The 19,310-nt window shown below is 45.0% G+C and overlaps 1 protein-coding gene across 4 annotated transcripts in view; it reads right to left on the reverse strand.

Moving 5' to 3' along the window:
* The window catches only part of LOC306713937 (filamin-C-like), a 38,135-nt gene extending 19,224 nt beyond the window's left edge, over window positions 1-18,911 (reverse strand). For 2 of the 4 annotated variants that reach the window (XM_079183789.1, XM_079183788.1), the window contains exons 1-15: window positions 18,186-18,911; window positions 10,474-10,722; window positions 10,266-10,363; window positions 8,841-8,991; window positions 8,103-8,221; window positions 7,931-8,008; window positions 7,475-7,637; window positions 7,186-7,386; window positions 4,933-5,055; window positions 2,915-3,052; window positions 2,702-2,828; window positions 2,031-2,167; window positions 1,569-1,762; window positions 1,377-1,490; window positions 1,148-1,291 (exon numbers count right to left, since the gene is read on the reverse strand). In XM_079183789.1, coding sequence (XP_079039915.1) covers window positions 1,148-1,291; window positions 1,377-1,490; window positions 1,569-1,762; window positions 2,031-2,167; window positions 2,702-2,828; window positions 2,915-3,052; window positions 4,933-5,055; window positions 7,186-7,386; window positions 7,475-7,637; window positions 7,931-8,008; window positions 8,103-8,221; window positions 8,841-8,991; window positions 10,266-10,363; window positions 10,474-10,722; window positions 18,186-18,567 — 2,418 coding nt within the window. In that variant the 5' untranslated portion in view covers window positions 18,568-18,911. The remainder of the gene's footprint in view (window positions 1-1,147; window positions 1,292-1,376; window positions 1,491-1,568; window positions 1,763-2,030; window positions 2,168-2,701; window positions 2,829-2,914; window positions 3,053-4,932; window positions 5,056-7,185; window positions 7,387-7,474; window positions 7,638-7,930; window positions 8,009-8,102; window positions 8,222-8,840; window positions 8,992-10,265; window positions 10,364-10,473; window positions 10,723-18,185) is intronic. The other 2 variants (XM_079183791.1, XM_079183790.1) reach the window with 1 other exon arrangement.
* Window positions 18,912-19,310: the final 399 nt, after the last annotated feature.

Raw genomic sequence — 19,310 nt, forward strand, 5'->3', positions numbered from 1 at the left:
AGAGCTACCGTCTGTGCTTATAGAACTACCGTCTGTGTTTATAGAACTACCGTCTGTGTTTATAGAACTACCGTCTGTACCTATAGAGCTACCGTCTGTGCTTATAGAGCTACCGTCTGTGTTTATAGAACTACCGTCTGTGCTTATAGAACTACCGTCTGTGTTTATAGAACTACCGTCTGTGCTTATAGAACTACCGTCTGTGCTTATAGAACTACCGTCTGTGCTTATAGAACTACCGTCTGTGTTTATAGAACTACCGTCTGTGCTTATAGAACTACCGTCTGTGTTTATAGAACTACGGCCTGTGCTTATAGAGCTACCGTCTGTGTTTATAGAGCTACCGTCTGTGTTTATAGAACTACCGTCTGTGCTTATAGAACTACGGCCTGTGCTTATAGAACTACCGTCTGTGCTTATAGAACTACCGTCTGTGCTTATAGAACTACCGTCTGTGCTTATAGAACTACCGTCTGTGCTTATAGAACTACCGTCTGTGTTTATAGAACTACCGTCTGTGCTAATAGAAATACCGTCTGTGCTTATAGAACTACGGCCTGTGCTTATAGAACTACGGCCTGTGCTTATAGAACTACGGCCTGTGCTTATAGAACTACCGTCTGTGCTTATAGAACTACCGTCTGTGTTTATAGAACTACCGTCTGTGCTTATAGAACTACCGTCTGTGTTTATAGAACTACCGTCTGTGCTTATAGAACTACCGTCTGTGTTTATAGAACTACCGTCTGTGTTTATAGAACTACGGCCTGTGCTTATAGAACTACCGTCTGTGCTTATAGAACTACGGCCTGTGCTTATAGAACTACCGTCTGTGTTTATAGAACTACGGCCTGTGCTTATAGAACTACCGTCTGTGTTTATAGAACTACCGTCTGTGCTTATAGAACTACCGTCTGTGCTTATAGAACTACCGTCTGTGTTTATAGAACTACCGTCTGTGCTTATAGAACTACGGCCTGTGCTTATAGAACTACCGTCTGTGCTTATAGAACTACCGTCTGTGCTTATAGAACTACCGTCTGTGTTTATAGAACTACCGTCTGTGCTTATAGAACTACCGTCTGTGCTTATAGAACTACCGCCTTCGAACCACCGACCCGCTCTACCCCGTGTGTTGGCTCTTTACCCTGAAGGGGCTGCTGGGAACGTTGACCTCCCCCCAGGTGATGATGATGGTGTGTTTGATGGGTTTGGTTGGAACGTAAACACAGAGAAAGCTGCTGTCTCCGTTCTCTGAGATCTGGATGTCGATGGGGATACCTTCTGCGTCCTGGAAGCACACAGACATTCACTGATCTCCACTTGACATCACATACACATATATAGGTCGACATCTTTGACCTGTGATTGGTCACCTGAGCGTAGAGCCTCAGCTCTCCTCTACCGGCTCCCTGGGCGTCGATGGTGAAGTCAGCGGGTTTGTTGACGATGCAGCCCAGCGGCTCCAGACCCGGACCGAAACATCTCACCTGAGGACAAAACATCCCACATTTAGCACATCACTGTCTGACGGTAAAAACCTCTAAAAGTCACGGTTCTGGTCTCACGTTTTCTGGGAAGACGTCGTTGGCGGCGGGGAGGACATGAGCCATGAAGGGACTGTCCTTGATGTCCTCGTCGTCACAGATCACGTGCACGGCGTAGTCGCCCGGTTCGGTCGGCCAGTACCGAACGTCACATGACCCGTCGCCTTTATCATCGCACTCGATCTTCGCCTGAGACGGACCCTCGATAGAGAACCCTGCAGATGATGCACGACGAATTAAACACCTCATATATTCTGTATTTATATTTATATAGATACAAATATTTACATCTACGTCTTACAGGTGCAGCTAGAGGAAAAGTTGTGTTATTAAGTTGTGAATAAACTTTAAAGAAATCTGACCACTAGTTGTTGAGATCCTGTACGTTTCTCCTGTTTAAGCCCCTCCCCCTAGCCACCTGTCAATCATTGAGAGCAGCAGGTGAGTGTTTCTGATTGGTCCTTTTGTGTGGTCGTGACGTACCGAGTGTTCCCACCTCCGTGCCGATGGCCTCCACCACAAAGTCGGCGCTCTTTCCCACCATACCGGTCTCCAGACCTGGACCCCAGGCCCTCACCTTCTGAGGCCCCGCCCCCTCACTCACCTGGACCTCGAACGGACTGAAAACACACCCACACACATACAAATTATGATCCCATACAGAAAGTTCAGTTAAATTCTTAATAAAAATACCATTTTAAACTGTATAAAATGTAGCTGAGTTTGTTTTACATCTATATCCATTCAATCTGAGCCTCTGGAGTCCCTCAAGGTTCTGTACTGGGTCCTTTATAATTCTGTATTTACATGGAACCACTTGGTTAAATGATACAAATATTAAATTATTATATTGTTATAAATTCAACATTATGCACCAATGTGTAAAAGAGACATTATCCTTTAACAATGAACTCATATTATTAAGTATAATAACCATGCACTGTATGCCTTTAAATACTTTAAATACTATATAAACAAGTTTATATAGAGAGAGGCTTGTATTTAAGCAATTCATCATGAGTCATGATAAAACCTCTGGAGTCCCTCAAGGTTCCATCCTGGTCCCCGATAATTCTCATGTAAGCACTAAAAGTCTCCATGTGACGGATGAACTTCAGCTGCGTGATAACAATACGATCAGCTGAGCGTCTCACCTGCGTGGGATGCCGTGTCCTCCCCAGGTGATGGTGACCACGTACTTCCCCGTCACGATGGGGTAATAGTTACACTCAAACACCCCGTGGTCCAGCTCCAGAACCTTCACCGGCTCCTCCAGACCCTCTGGGTTCAGACAAAGACGTCAGTGCCGCTCATGGTGAACATTAAAGGTGCATTTCAAAGTAAAAGACGGACGTCCGGCGTCTCACTTGGTCCCTTCACGGTGACTTTGAGCTCTCCGCTGCCGGCTCCTTTAGTGTGGACTTTAAAGTCGGCCACTTCCTTCACCCTCAGACCCTTCAGCTGCAGACCTCGACCCGACGCCCGGCAGGCGTTGGGGTTACAGGCTGAGGACCAATCAGAAGGAGGCAAAGATAATGAAACACTCACTGCAGTACTTATGTATTCGTCCTCTCTTCTTGTGCACATTCATTAGTAATTTGTCCTCATTCATAAAATAAAAGTACAAAAAGCTTAATCGTGGCTTGAATTATGAAATGAATGCTCTCTAGATAAAAGTGTTCTCATGTTTAGTTTGTGCTCTCAAATGATGAACTTAGAAACACTAATAAATGCAACAATAATCTGAGAAGTCAGGTTCGTGAAGCCGAAGCAGCTTGTTAACAGCAGTTAGTTTAGTTTGTTTTGTGGAGTTTATTCAAACGTATTGAGCAACAAATAAAGAAATGAAGAGCTGAATTAAGAACATATGAAAACATGAAAACAAGAGGCTGTTGGGAGGACATAAAATGTCTAAAATATAATCCTGTTCCATATGAAGCCAGAATAAACACACACACAGTTCATCTGTTAGTCAGCTGATCAGTGCTGAGAGAAGCTGAGGCTGAAAGAAAAAGCAGCGAAGAAGAAACAACAGATATGATCAGACAGAAGGTTGATGAGGAAACATATACAAATATACAGATATATATATATATCTATATCTATATATATAGATATATCTATATCTATAGATATATCTATATATCTATATAGATATAGATATAGATATATAGATATAGATATATCAGACAAAACAGGAAAACACTTTCAGCTCACATTCACTGTCACGTTTATCCAGAAAAAGACTTCAATTACAGTTTTTATGTGAACAGAACAAAATGCAGAAAAGTGAAAAGGAAGAAGAAACCGAGACGATGATGAAGATGAAGATCAATGAGACACTAGTTCTACTGTATTATCGGTTTGTATCATCACAGGAAGGACAGTGAAAAGTGTTTCAGAGGATTAAAAGACAGATTCATAATCTTTTGATGATTTTCTACAATTTCTATCTTTTTGTTTGTTTGTGTTCAGACGGCGTTTAACACAACTTTGTCTTTTTTGTTCAATAAAAAATAATAAACGTTTTTACGTTTTAGTCAGAAGAATCCTTTTGGCATCAATACCCAAACTCTGTTTTATACACTGTGTATATATATATACACATATATATATTCTACATATAATCATTTTAATACAAAGCCAGATTCAGATTCGGTTCTCGGCTTCTGACTGGACGTCAACGTGAACAAAGTCACAACATTACATTAACGACTCTCTCAGCCTGGAAGTCACAATGAATCTATTTCTGTTTTCTGATAATATTTGTAATATTTAGTGAAGCTGTTGAACATCTGACTGGATGAATACGAGTTCTATGAGGAGTTTGTGAACAGATGTTTCCTGTTAAACGTTTACTTCAGTTCATGAAGACTTTTCTGTTTTCTGATTCTCGGTGGAGAATATGATTAATGAGAGAAAAGGCTTCTCTTCAGGGTCCTTCAGTGAAGTCTTCCTCTAACATTTAACTATCTCTGAGCTACTGACCCGAACTCTGTTAATCAGACCGTGAAACATGTCAAACACAAGCTGTCTGAACTCTGAGCAGATTCTTGGACCCTAAAAACTAATTTACAGGACAGTTTGTGACACCAGACCGGACTTTGATGGATTTAGATGTAAAACATACATGATGTCATGTTTGCAGATATTTGGAGGCCTGATCATGAGTCCAGAGAGAACTCCACACATCCACATTCACTCCGTCTCTGTAGAAGAAGAAGAAGAAGAAGAAGAAGAAGAAGCTGCTCAGCAGGAAGCCGGTGCTGCACATGCTGTAAAGTCCCCGTTTCAGAGGGTCAGAGACGGTTTCAGTTGAGGTGGAAGGAAACCAGGCGAGCAAGAAGGCTCCAGTTACACCCCCGCCCCCCCGGCCTGTACTAACTTGGTCGCCTGGGTTTGGGCGGTGTTGGAGGGGGGGCCCTCCTGGTCTGGTCTGAGGGTGGGGTGTGTGCGGAGTGAGGTGCAACCTGCACCGGAGACCCGGGAGGAGGGGCGCTCTGTGAAACTGAAGGAGGGAACAACAGTGATGATGCATATGTAGCACAGGAAGGGAGGAGGGACGGAGAACCCCAGTCCTCCAGACCAGCAGACAGCCAGACCAGTCTTAAGTCACTAACACTTCAGTCAAGTCTAAACTCAAAACTCAAAAAAGTCAGAAGTCAGGTCACAAGCCGAGAAAAGGCCAGTCCCAAATCAAGACCGGCAAACCTCAAGTCAAGTTCAAGTCTCCCTGTTCACCAACAGCTGCACCTCCAGTCAGCAGTCCGTCAAGCTCCTGACATTCGCAGATGACACCACCCTCATCTCTGGTGGGGATGAGTCCGCCTACAGGTGGGAGACCATCTGGTGACCTGGTGGTCTGAACAACCTGGAGCTCAACGCTCTAAAGACAGTGGAGATGGTTGTGGATTTCAGGAAGAACGCAGCCCCACCAGCCCCCATCACCCTGTGTGACTCCCCCGTTGACGCGGTGGAGTTCTTCCTCTTCCTGGGCTCCATCATATCCAGGACCTCAGGTGGGAGCTGAACATCAGCTCCATCACCAAGAAGGCTCAGCAGAGGATGTACTTCCTGAGGCAGCTGAAGAAATTCAACCTGCCAAAGACAATGATGGTTCACTTCTACACAGCCATCATTGAGTCCATCCTCTGCTCCTCCATCACAGTCTGGTACGCTGCAGCCACTGCCAAGGACAAGCGCAGACTGCAGCGCATCATCCGCTCTGCTGAGAGGGTGATTGGCTGCAATCTGCCGTCCCTCCAGGACTTGTTCGCCTCAAGGACCCTGAAGCGAGCCAGAAGGATTGTAGCCGACCCCTCTCACCCTGGACACAAACTGTTGGAGCCCCTCCCATCTGGCAGGAGGCTGCGGTCCATCAGGACCAAGACCTCCATCAGGACCAAGACCTCCATCAGGACCAAGACCTCCATCAGGACCAAGACCTCACGCCTCATGAACAGCTTCTTCCCGTCCACAGCCGGGCTCATTAACAGAGCCCGGGTCTCCCACTGACTGTCATCCTCAGGACAATTTCCTACCGGTCAGTCCCCTCACACCCCTTCTAGGTTCTTATTTAAATACACTTGTCACTTTTACATTACACGTACATCTCACTTGTTTATAGTCCTGTTATCTGTTCGTTTGTGCACTTTATTTTATATTTCACTCTATTTTATATTTTTCTGTAAATTGTAATATGTTTCTACTTTGCACTGTGTTGATTGGTGTTGATTGTTAAATGTTATGCTCCTCCCTCCAACATACCTCGGCAATAAACGGTTCTGATTCTGATTCTGAAGTCAAAGAAAGACGAGTCTCAAGTCAGGTCTAAAAAGAAAAGTCCTGAAGTCAAGTTCCAAGATTTACAAGTTCTAAGTCAAGTCAAACAAGTTCTGGCTCAAGTCCGGAGTAAAGAAAGCGAGTCTCAAGTCAAAACATCAAGACTGTGAAGTCCAGAGCCAGGTCCAAAGACCTGAATAAAGACAGTAAGATCCATGTTAAGTCCCACGTCAAGTTCTAACTCAAGTCCAAGTAAAGACAGGAAAGTTCCATTTCATAGTCTGAAGTCAAATCTAAGTCCGACTTGATCCCAGGTCTAAAACAGGCTCTGACAGAGTCCCTCCATCCATAATACCCCAAGTCAAAGATGGACAAGTCCCAAGTCAGGGGTTCAGTCTCATCCTCAGAAAAGGACCAAGACTCATGAGTCTCAAGTTGTATCCAAGTCCTTTCAGAAGAGACCCTCAATTAAAGAAAAGTTGAGTCCATCCAAACATCCGTGCTGGTTCTGGTCCCGTCTGCAGACCAGCAGACCAGCAGACCAGCAGACCAGCAGAGCACCAAGAAGACTGAACACAACAGCCCAAAAACCACGACAGCACAGCTTCAGCCACTAAAAACCCGACAAGCACCAACTGTCCCATCAGACCTGGACCCGGACTGACCTGCAGATCTGACTGAACTGTTTCGTTTTAGTTCTTTAATCCGTCAGTCTGGACGTCAGCTCTGATTAAAGAAACATGCATTCGATGTTTCAGACAGCAGATTCTGGTTGATTTATAACAAAGCTTTAAAGGAACCACAGAGACCATCTAGAAGGAGAAAAGGGTCTTTCAGAGTGTGAGATGAAACCCACCCTCTGAGATGTGGACGGTGAAAGGGCTTCTGGGAATCTGCTGCCCAGCAAAGGTCACGTAGACGGTGTGAGGTCCCTCCAGGACGGGAACATAGGTGCAGCGGAAAATACTGTCCCCTTTGTTCTCCAACACAATCTCCACTGTGTCCCTCCGGCCGTTTGAATCCACAATGACGACGCCCACGTCTCCGGCACCGGCCCCTGGAGGACGGACGGACAAGGAGACTTTCAAACACTGAAGAAGGAACGTGACGCTCACTGAAGCGACGGCGGACTGAACCCGGATTACCTGCGGTGTAAATATCAAAGTACGTGGGTTTGTTGGCCACGTTCCCCGCCGGCTGCAGTCCCGGCCCGCGGGCCTGAACTCTGGTCGGGTCGCCCATCGCCTTGGAAATGTTTACCATGAAGGGACTTCTGTCGATGTCCTGCCCAGCAAACAGCACCTTCACCTGGGGGGGCGGGGACACAAAGGCCTGTCAGGGTTTCATTGCATCATAAGTCACCTGGAGGCTTCTGGTTGTTGCTTTTGAAATAAAGTTCTTAAAAAGAAGGATTGTGAACGTTGACACAAGAAAAAGAGAAATAAACTATTTAATGTCACAAACTCATTTATTACTAAGACTTCTTCGTCAAGTCTTTTTGTTGTTAGTGACTCGGTGAGATCTGAAGACCTGAACCACCTGGACGAACTGGACTGACACACATCACATGACCAGACTTCATTTAAACACGAGGGTCCTACTTTATGGAGACCCTCCACTTTGGGCAGGTAGACCACCGAGTAGCTTCTGTTCTGGTCGTTGTTGGGGATCACTCGGGCCTGAAGGACACACAAACACCAGAATGCTCAGCTGTGTTTGACTGAATACACATTAAATATTAATAATAATAGATATGAGACCGTGTGTTCCCACCTCCTCCGTGTGTCCCTCTGGATCCTCCACGTAGACCAGAACTTCGCCCAGTCCGGCCTCCACCGTCTCCACCAGGAACTCTGCTGGTTTCAGGACCACGTTCCCTCGAGGCTCCAGACCTGAGACCCACGAGAGGAAGAAGACTTAAACCAGGCAACTCATGGTCCAGCTGAAGAAGACCATGTCGACAGCAGAAAGCCACACAATGAATTCAATTACATTTATCGTTTAAATAAGTTCAATTGTTTTTTATCATTTCAATGATTTCAATGATTTCAATGATTTCAATGATTTCAATGATTTCTATGATTTCAATGATTTATGGTTATTTCACGTCATTCAGGTCTCTGGAAACATTTTATTTCTAAAATATTCAATAAATGCTGTTTCTCCATTTGGGAGGAATTTTGGGACTAAACTAACAAGTTAACGATTATTTTAATATCAATCATTTTCAAATGATTGTCTTCATTGTTTAGTCTTAAATTGCTGGTTTTCTGACCAAAAGGCGAAAAACCTGAAACGATCAATCAGTTATTTGAATCTTTTCTGTGAATCAACTCATTAATTGTTCGTGTGAAAAGAAGTTGAATTCAGAAATGAATCCCAAAGATCAGACACTTCCTGTCGGTGGATTCATGTTCTTTAATAAATCAGAAGCTGCTGGTTTTCATTTGAAGATGGTGAAAGTCTTAAACTGGTTTCTGGAGGGACTCTGGTGCTCAGTGGTCTCCTCACCTGGTCCGTAGGCCTTGGCCCTCTTCGGGTGCAGCGTCTTGGCCCTTAAGGGGGCCCCGGGCTTGAGTTTGGACTTGGGGAACTGGGACAGGTAGGTCATCACCGAGTGCTCGTCCACGTTGGGATCCACGATCTCCTCCGGAGCGATCACCTGGAGACCAGCGAGGAGGAGATCAGAGACGTTCACAGATAAGAAACCGATGGAAACAGGTTCTTTAACAGGAAGAGCTTTTTAAAAGCCCGCTGCAGTAAAAGCATCAAGAAGACTTTGTTCTTCATCATCTCATCATCATCATGGAGATGATGAACAGAAGAGGACGGAGCCCTGAGAACATGAACGGTTTATTCATGAGGAGAAGCTTTGGAGCCAATAGTTTCCACTTTAATTATGAAACATAATCAGTTTATTTCATCATTTCATTCCCGTATTTTGTATTATTTTGACTCCAGGAATCAGCAGATGAGATATTCCTTCTCTTAGTTTATTGACATGAATATATATGAATCATATATCGTCTGAAGAAGTAATAAATAAATGAAACAATAATGTCTGTTGTCTTGTGATTGGTTCAGATATGAAACTGATGAAACGTGGTCGTGGTTCTTTAACAGAGAACCTGGTTTGTGTTTCCTCTGAAACGGCACAACACAACACGGCACGACACGGCACAACACGGCACGACACGGCACGGCACGGCACGGCACAACACAACACGGCACGACACAACACGGCACGACACAACACGGCAAGGCACGACACGGCACGGCACGGCACAACACGGCACGACACGGCACGGCACGGCACGACACAACACGGCACGACACAACACGGCAAGGCACGACACGGCAAGGCACGACACGGCACGGCACGGCACAACACAACACGGCACGACACAACACGGCAAGGCACGACACGGCAAGGCACGACACGGCACGGCACGACACAACACGGCACGGCACGGCACAACACGGCACGACACGGCACGGCACGGCACGACACAACACGGCACAACACAGCACGGCACAACACAACACGGCACAACACAACACGGCACGGCACGACACAACACGGCACGACACAACACGGCACAACACGGCACAACACATTAATGTACGGTTTCAGAGGCACATTCAAGTGTTTTATACAATTAAAACATTCAAGTAGTTTAAAGGTTCGAATTCATTTTGTACATTTGCTTAAAAAGAAAGAATGAAACAAACTACACGAGAAATAAAGACACAAATATATGAAACATGTGAATAAATCATCTTTGAGACTCCGGGCTCAATACATTTTCTCTCTTAAATGATTTAAATCAGAATATTTTTATGTTAAATGTTCCTGAATATTCTCTGTGATTGGTCTCTTCTAGTATTTGTGGGCGTGGCTTCATAAACCCGAACCCAGGAACAGCAGAACGTTACCTGAGGAACTCCGAGCCAGTCGTCCGCCTGCTGCATGGCCTCTCTGGCGTTCTCCACCGGCTGACTGGGGTCCCAGTTCTCCCAGTCTGGACACAGACCTGAAGGCAGCACAGAGGTTCTTGAGTCCAGTATTCTCTGAGTAATGAATGAGTATTGTGTCTTCTATTCTGACTAATGATTGACTACTGGGTCCTGGTCCTGGACCTACCAGGGGCACAGTTGTCCACCAGGGCTCCCAGCGCCTTGCCGTCCCTCCAGTCCCGGTGGAAGTTGGTGATGGGGAGCTGGGGCACCTTGTTCTGGATCCAGCCCAGCAGGCGCTGTTTGGGGGTCAGCTTCTTGGCGTCCTCGTCGTCCTCGTCCTCCCACATGGGCATGGAGATGGAGTAGTGCAGGATCAGGGTCCAGATCAGACCCAGGATCAGCTTCAGGTTCCCGTCCACGATGGCTTTAGAGTCTGGGAGACGGGGGGGGGGGGGGGGTTTAGTTAGTTTAACCAGTAACATGGTTACCAGCTGTTTTATCTGCCGGCCAATAAGAAGCCGGTAAAGTTCACCGTTTGGTGGTTTAAAAGGTTTTTCCTTCGACCCGGTTTCCTGCTCGCCAAAATAAAAGCTCATGGCTTCACGTTTATCTTTCAGCTGATTTTAATGTGAAAGTTTCATCCATCAACAGCAGAGAGGTCTGCTCAGGATGATGTCATCCAGCCCCCGTCTGAAGCAATGAGGTCACTTTAAATAGGAAACACATGCACACACACACATACTCTCTCACACACACACACACACACACACACACACACACACACACACACACACACACACACACACACACGCACACACACTCACAGGAATCTGAGGGGAACTCTGAGCTGTTCCTGAAATGAAAACCAACTCTTGGTCTGATGACTCTTTCTTTCTGTTTAACAGATTTATACAGAACACACACACACACACACACACACACACACGTTTCCTCTGCTGGACATCTCTGAACGGACCAATGAGAGCCTCACGTTCATCCAGTTTTTATGTTTGAAGCAGTCGTTCTTTAAGTGAAGCCAAAGCTTCATGTGTTAAAGCTGCATTCTCTCTAGTGTCCACCAGGGGGCGACTCCTCTGGTTGTATAGAAGTCTATGAGAAAATGACTCTACTTCTCTCTTGATTTATTACCTCAGTAAACATTGTAAACATGAGTTTATGGTCTCAATCTCTAGTTTCAAGTCTTCTTCAATACAGCATGATGTTCATTTAGTACATGATGGTCCATTTAGAGTCAAACAGACCATAAAGCAGGGGATGCTTTAGGGGCGGGGCTACACGGTGATTGACAGGTCTCTACCAGAGACGTTGTCCATGTTTTCATTTTACAACTTTAACTCTTTAGTGTGTTTTCACTTCATGGAAGTTATTTGTAGCATTTTGGTCTTAAAAATGTTTTATTCAGTGTTTGGTTGTTCTTAGCTCCGCCCTCTGATGTCACTTCTGGTGTCAACAAAAACCAAGATGAACCAACATTTAAACTCTGTACTGCAACTACTTTCAGCACCTTCACCTGAACTGCCGACACAATGCTAACGTGTGTGTGTGTGTGTGTGTGTGTGTGTGTGTGTGTGTGTGTGTGTGTGTGTGTGTGTGTGTGACATCATATTTTCCCCTCAGGAAGCAGAGTGTCCAGAGATTAGTCTGCCTCGTGTTGTTCACAGAGGAAGCGGTGTGATCGGAGCGACGCTGTAATCTTTCCCCAGGAAACAGGAGCTGCTGTTTCTTTTCTTTTCTGCTTCATCAGATTTACTTTTCGTCCTTCAGGCGAAAACACGAGATGTTTTCATCAGACTGGAGTCACGAGGTGATCTGAAGTTTAATCAAGTACTTCTTTCTTCTGATACTTTCTTCTTCTTCTACATCTCAGAGATTAATGGTGTACTTTTTACTGCTCTGTATTTATCTGACAGCTTTAGTTAATCTAATAAAACTAATAATAATGATGTTTTATTATTAAACTAGCAGCAGTATATAAAGTCACTATAATGAGCTCCTTTATTAGCTGCAACATTTAGGAGATCAACTCACTGATGCATCAATAATAATAATACAAATACATAATGTATATATATATTAATCTGCATGAGTACTACTTAGAAACTGTGTATAAACTACTTATGTGTCATTTTGTCCCAGCAGAGACACCGTACTGCAACAACACCAACAACAACAACGACACTACCAACAACAACAACACCAACACCAACAACAACAACACCACCAACAACAACAACACCAACACCAACAACACCAACACCAACACCAACAACAACAACACCACCAACAACAACAACGACACTACCAACAACAACAACACCAACACCAACAACAACAACACCACCAACAACAACAACACCAACACCAACAACACCAACACCAACAACAACAACACCACCAACAACAACAACAACAACACCACCAACAACAACGACACTACCAACAACACCACCAACAACAACAACACCAACACCAACAACACCAACACCAACAACAACAACACCACCAATACCAACAACACCAACACCAACAACAACAACACCACCAACAACAACAACACCACCAACACCAACACCAACACCAACAACACCAACACCAACAACAACAACACCACCAACACCAACAACACCAACACCAACAACAACAACACCACCAACAACAACAACACCAACAACACCAACACCAACAACAACAACAACAACAACAACAACACCACCAACAACAACGACACCACCAACAACAACACCACCAACACCAACAACACCAACACCAACAACAACAACACCACCAACAACAACAACACCACCAACAACAACGACACTACCAACAACAACAACACCAACACCAACAACAACAACACCACCAACAACACCACCAACAACACCAACAACACACACCTCTCTTCATCATTGTTACCAAACTAACAAACAAAGAGTCCTGATAGAAACTATATCATGTGACATTTAGACAGAACGTCTTTGTGAGGCTGCAGAGACAGGAAGTGATGTATACATATACATTGTATATGTATATATATACATATATATATATATACACACCTCTCCACCACACACACACAGCAGGTGGACAGCAGACGTATGTGTGTGATGTTGTTTATCCTGACGAATCCCGACAGAGTTCGACTTCACAAAGACTATTTAAAGATACACACACACACATACACACACCTGTGGCCTATAAAGACCTGAAGTGAGCGTTTCCAGCCAACAGCTGGAGGGTCAACTTCCTCAAGAGAGTGACAGTAACACACACACACACACACACACACACACACACCACTTAAAAGTATCATCATAGTGTAGAAATACTCTGTTACAAGTTAAAGTATCAAAAAGTAAAAGTTGTATATTATTACATGTGACTGTGTTGAACCCTTTAAAGGTGAAACTCATTTTAATAGCTTTATATAATCTATAATTATACATCATCATTGATTAGCTGATGATATTTAGTTGTATTGATCTTTAACTGTCAGATAAATATAGTATAGTGTAGTATAAGGTAGTATAGTGTAGAATAATGTAGTAGAAGTTCAACGTGGTTCATAGTTTAGTTTGTGTGTCGGAGCTGTTGAGCCTCCAGCTGTTGGTTGAAATGCTGCAGACCAACTGTGACGACAGCTGACACACACACACACACACACACACACACACACACACACACACACACACACACACACACACACACACACACACACACACACACACACACACACACACACACCCACACTCTCAGACCCACTTTCTCACCCCTCCTCCCCCTTTGACTCCCACACACAGACGGCATTCATCAGTAACAAGAAGCTTTGTTGTTCATTCAGCAGTGTGACACTCAGCTGCTTTAGCAGAACTCATGAAAAAAAACAGGATTTTAGAGAAGACGGTCTGACCCGATGACCTCACAGTGACCTCACAGTGACGTCACAGTGACCTCACAGTGACGCCACATGTCGTTATGCACTAATGACGTTGATAAACTCACATCTAAAACTAAAAACCAACCAGACTTCAGTATAAATCCAGCAGAATAAACTCGTATGCAGACGATACGCTGCTTTACTGCTCAGAGGAAACATCACAGGAACACCAGATAGAAAGAGAGGATCTGTGGTTTGGAGTTAAACAAGAGTGAAGACAACTTAGAGGCAGAATAAGCTCTTTGTTCATTAGTGTCAGAGTGAGTCCAGGTGGTCTGATTGTTGAAGCCAACGTCGCAAAGACGACCGGATGTCTTTCCTTTTAACTACCAACAACACAGGACACGTGTACTGGTCCTCCGTCCTCCTCTTCCTCTACTGGCACATACACATACACATATATATATATATATATATATATATATATATATATATATATATATATATATACTGTATATGGCCCATAATAGCTATGATATCTAGCGGGGAAAACAAAAGGTTGATGCACTTCCTTTGTGCCGTAAATGTTCATTATTCTGTGGACTTTAAAATGTGCAACATTTACTTCACAACAGAAGATAAATATTTCTCTATTGTCACACTAATGTCTGCACGCAGCTGTTTTCTTTTTTTTGTAGTTGATTGAAAGTTTTGTGAGGTTTAGTTGGGACCTTGTCCTGGTTCATGTGCATCAGTCTGTCCAATCAGAACCAACAGAAGACGTGTTTAATGTCCTCAGACCCAACACGAGCTCATCATCTGTCTCACTACCTGGTCGAAAAACAGCTTCACATGATAAGAAGAGAAACCAGAAAAGACTGGAGGTCTACATAGTTCTGGTTCCAGTCAGGGTTCAGGTTCTGGTGATGTTTGGTGGTTTTGGTGGTCGGTCACGTTAGGACGCGTCGACCATCTGAGCGGGAGATTTAGTTCATTTTATGTGAAATATACAGTTGAGCTTCAATTTTTATGATATTTTTTTATCATTTTTAAAACAAAAAGGACCCAAAAATTCTCTAATTTCAGCTTCTGAAATGTGAATATCATTATTGGTGGAGAGTAAGTACATGTACTCAAGTATGTGTACTCAAGTACAACGTTGAGGTATTTGTACACATGTTCTGCTACTATATACTTCCAATGTATTGTACTCTCGGCTGCTCTACTTTTATCTGACAGCTTTAGTAACAAACTAAACATGAGATCACTCCAAAGTACAACAAACGTACAAAAGACAGCAACGTATTCTCTGGCTGTGTTTAAGAAGACTGTAACAGAAGCAGGTGTAGATCACTACGGATCAGTTAATGTCGGGAGAAAGCCCTCAATGAAATGGGTTCATAAGACTGTGAACGGCTGTAACAAAGACAATAAAGACAATAAAGACAATAAAGGTCCAGAACTACAATGATGTAACACTGACGACTAATGCTTTTACTTTTAAACAACAAACCTGTTTTTAATCTGATAAGTGTTGAGGTGGAACTTTAATAAAAAGGATCCAAACACTCGGCTGTAAAACAAAGTGTGTGTGTGTGTGTGTGGGGGGGGGGGGGGGGGGGGGGCATTCCTGTGTGCTGACTGCCACAACACATGGAAACCATTACAGACTGGGAGAGAGACACCAGAGACCAGAGAGAGAGTCTGACAGCAGAGAAACCTCAAGACCTGACACACATTTCACTGCAGACACGTGACTCTGATCGGAGGATTCTGATCTGAGGACTCTGATCGGAGGACTCTGAGCGGAGGATTCTGATCGGAGGATTCTGAGCGGAGGATTCTGATCGGAGGACTCTGAGCGGAGGATTCTGATCGGAGGACTCTGATCGGAGGATTCTGATCGGAGGATTCTGATCGGAGGATTCTGATCGGAGGATTCTGATCGGAGGATTCTGATCGGAGGACTCTGATCGGAGGACTCTGATCGGAGGATTCTGATCGGAGGACTCTGATCGGAGGATTCTGATCGGAGGACTCTGATCGGAGGATTCTGATCGGAGGACTCTGATCTGAGGACTCTGATCGGAGGACTCTGATCGGAGGATTCTGATCGGAGGATTCTGATCGGAGGATTCTGATCGGAGGATTCTGATCGGAGGACTCTGAGCGGAGGATTCTGATCGGAGGACTCTGATCGGAGGATTCTGATCGGAGGACTCTGATCTGAGGACTCTGATCGGAGGACTCTGATCTGAGGACTCTGATCTGAGGACTCTGATCGATTCTACCTTCAACCGCTCAGGAACGAACACAGACCAACAGCTCTCACTCAGACTCACCTGGATTTAATCTCCTGTCATTGTTTTTCAAGTAAAAAGTCAAGATTTACAAGTCCTGAGTCAAGTCTCAAGTCAAGTATTTGATGAAATATTAAAGTTCCTTTAACGTCAATCGACTCATGAAAAGAACAAATAAAATACTTTTTAGTTTCTGGGTCTGGTGGAAAGTATCAAGTAGTTTCAAGTTAAAAGACTCAAGTGAAGTGAAGTCAAGACTTTTGTGAATTAGTCACGTTGACCCGGTTGTGACTCGGTTCTGAGTGGAGTCCTCAGGAACCTTGTGGTCTCTGATGTGAACCTGTGAGTCCAGCTTAGGAGGTCTCTCTCTCTGTGTGTTTCTATCAAAGAGGATCTGGACTGAAGTGGATCTGGGATCATGGTTTCCTCTCTGAGTCTATTTTCAGCAGCTGTTAGTGGAGGCAGAGCAGAGCTCAGCTGTCCGGCCATCAATCAGACCGCCCCCCCACCCAGACCTCACAGACCCTCCTGTGGTCTCAGACTCACATCAGATACTTCATGTTTCCAGCTTTTCATTTCAATCCATGAACAGAAGTTCAGTGAAATCTTTATCTGAGAGAAACTTTCAGCACATTTATTAATAAATAACGTAATATGATCCTGAAGACATTTGACTTTCACTTCTGTCTGTTTGAGAAAATAAAAAGAGGAACTTCACGTTAGTACTAAAATACTTTGAGTACTAACGGAACGAATGAGTACAAAGTAAAAGTAAAATAATAATTCAAATGATTCAAAGTGTGTGGAGGTGAAACCAGATCAGAGCTCAGAGGAAGCGAGTTCAGTTTCAAACTCACTTCCAGCACACTTCCTAAAACACTTGACCTTCCTGTTTCCTCAGACACTTTCTGTTTCCTTAAACACACTTTTCACTTCCTTAAACACTTCCTGTTTCCTTAAACACTTCCTGTTTCCTTACACACTTCCTGTTTCCTTACACACTTCCTGTTTCCTTACACACTTCCTGTTTCCTTAAACACTTCCTGTTTCCTTACACACTTCCCATTTTCCTGAAAAAACCCTCTATGCTTCCTTAAATACTTCCTGTTTACTAAAAAACTCTTTCCGCTTCCTTAAACACTTCCTGCTTCCTCTCTTCTCTTCTTCCTGCCCCGTGGTGACCAGTCTGACTGCTTCTTACTTTTGAAGTAGTTTAATATTAAATGAATGAGAAAGTAAAGTTAGAGGTTCCTTCAGTCGGACTGAAAGGATCCACCTCATCATCATCATCATCATCATCATCATCATCATCATCATCATCATCTATTTTTCATGGATAAAATAAAATGACACCTTAAGAGGTGGATGTGTTACGTGGTAGAAGTAGAAGTTAAGGTTTTTAATGGAACTCGGGATGTTAGAGTTATTAACGCTGAAGAAGGATTATTAATGTATTATTCATGGTTTATAAATGGATCATTAATGGATAATTAGTGGGTCATAAAGGTGTTTTCGTGGTTTTCAACAGATCACATGTATACTTCTTTGTGCTTCCTGTGAACTCGTGACAATAATAAACCTTCCTCCTCATCTTCCTCCCTGTATCCTGACCTCAGCTCTCACGCGCAGCTCGTTAAATATAAAAAACGTGCGTAAAAAGGTGTCCAGACGCAGCAGGTGCGCGCGTGGCGCCTCACTCACCGATGGAGACCAGTCGGATGTGTTCCCTCTCCAGGAACTCCAGAGCCACGGACACGTTCTCCAGCTTCATCTGCCTGAAGTTGGGTCTGGAGTGATACTTCCTGAACATCTTTTTCTGGCTCAGAACCTCCAGCAGCCCGATGAGCTTCAGCCCGTCGCTTAAGTCCTTCTGCAGGTCGTTGATCCGCTTGCTGAGCACCTTCAGGTGCTCGTTGCACCACCTGGTGAAGGTGTTCTGCTGGATCTTCTTCCACGGAGCGTCCTCGGCCAGGTCCTTCTCGGTGGCCGGCATCTCCTCCTCCTCCTCCTCGCCGAGGTCCGCGGTGCTCTGGTAGAACTGCGGCGGCAGCTGCGGCTCCAAGTAGCCGCTGTTACTCATCATGGTGCCGCCACCTCTCCTTCTTATTGAGCCGGGTGGGAAGAGAAGAAAAGAGAGAAAAGAGAGAAAAGAAGAAGAGGAGGAAGAGGAGCGCACAGCCTGCTGAGTTTCAGACTTCACCAAAGTTTGAGTGGAAACGTGCGCTCCGGTCCGAGAGCAGATCCAGAGTCCGTTAATCCTCCGGGAGGAATAATGAGTGACGGAAGGAACCAGGAGAACCAGGAGAACCAGGAGAGACGCGCTCCTCCTCCGGACACACTCGCTCCTGAGTCCGGGTCAAGACGCGCAGACGGCGGCCTGCAGAGAGTCGGGACTGCGGCTCGAGGAGAAGCGGACCAGAGGTTTAATAAACTCGGCGTCACTCTGCCGGACTCCCAGGAATGCCCCCTCCATGGCCATATACAAGGAGAGCCGGGCATCCTCTAATCCGACGGAGATACGGGGGCTAAGGCTCATTGGGTGGCGGCAGGGCCAGGGGGCGTGGTCAGGCCACCGGACCCCCCCCCCCCCCCCCCCCCCCCCCCCCCCCACACACACACACACACACACACACACACACACACACACACACACACATAAACACTCTGGACCTCCCACCACCTCAGCAGGGCCCTGGGATCCACAGCCCCGGTGACACCTCCGGGTATTTTTAGAGGATCCAAACCGGAGAGACAGAGGAGGGGGGGGGGGGTTGTCATAAACTGGTATTAAGAGAAAACATGACGTCATCTGACGGCCGCCAATCA

The sequence above is a fragment of the Pholis gunnellus genome (genome assembly GCF_910591455.1).
Source record: "Pholis gunnellus genome assembly, chromosome: 22".
Classification (NCBI taxonomy): domain Eukaryota; kingdom Metazoa; phylum Chordata; class Actinopteri; order Perciformes; family Pholidae; genus Pholis; species Pholis gunnellus.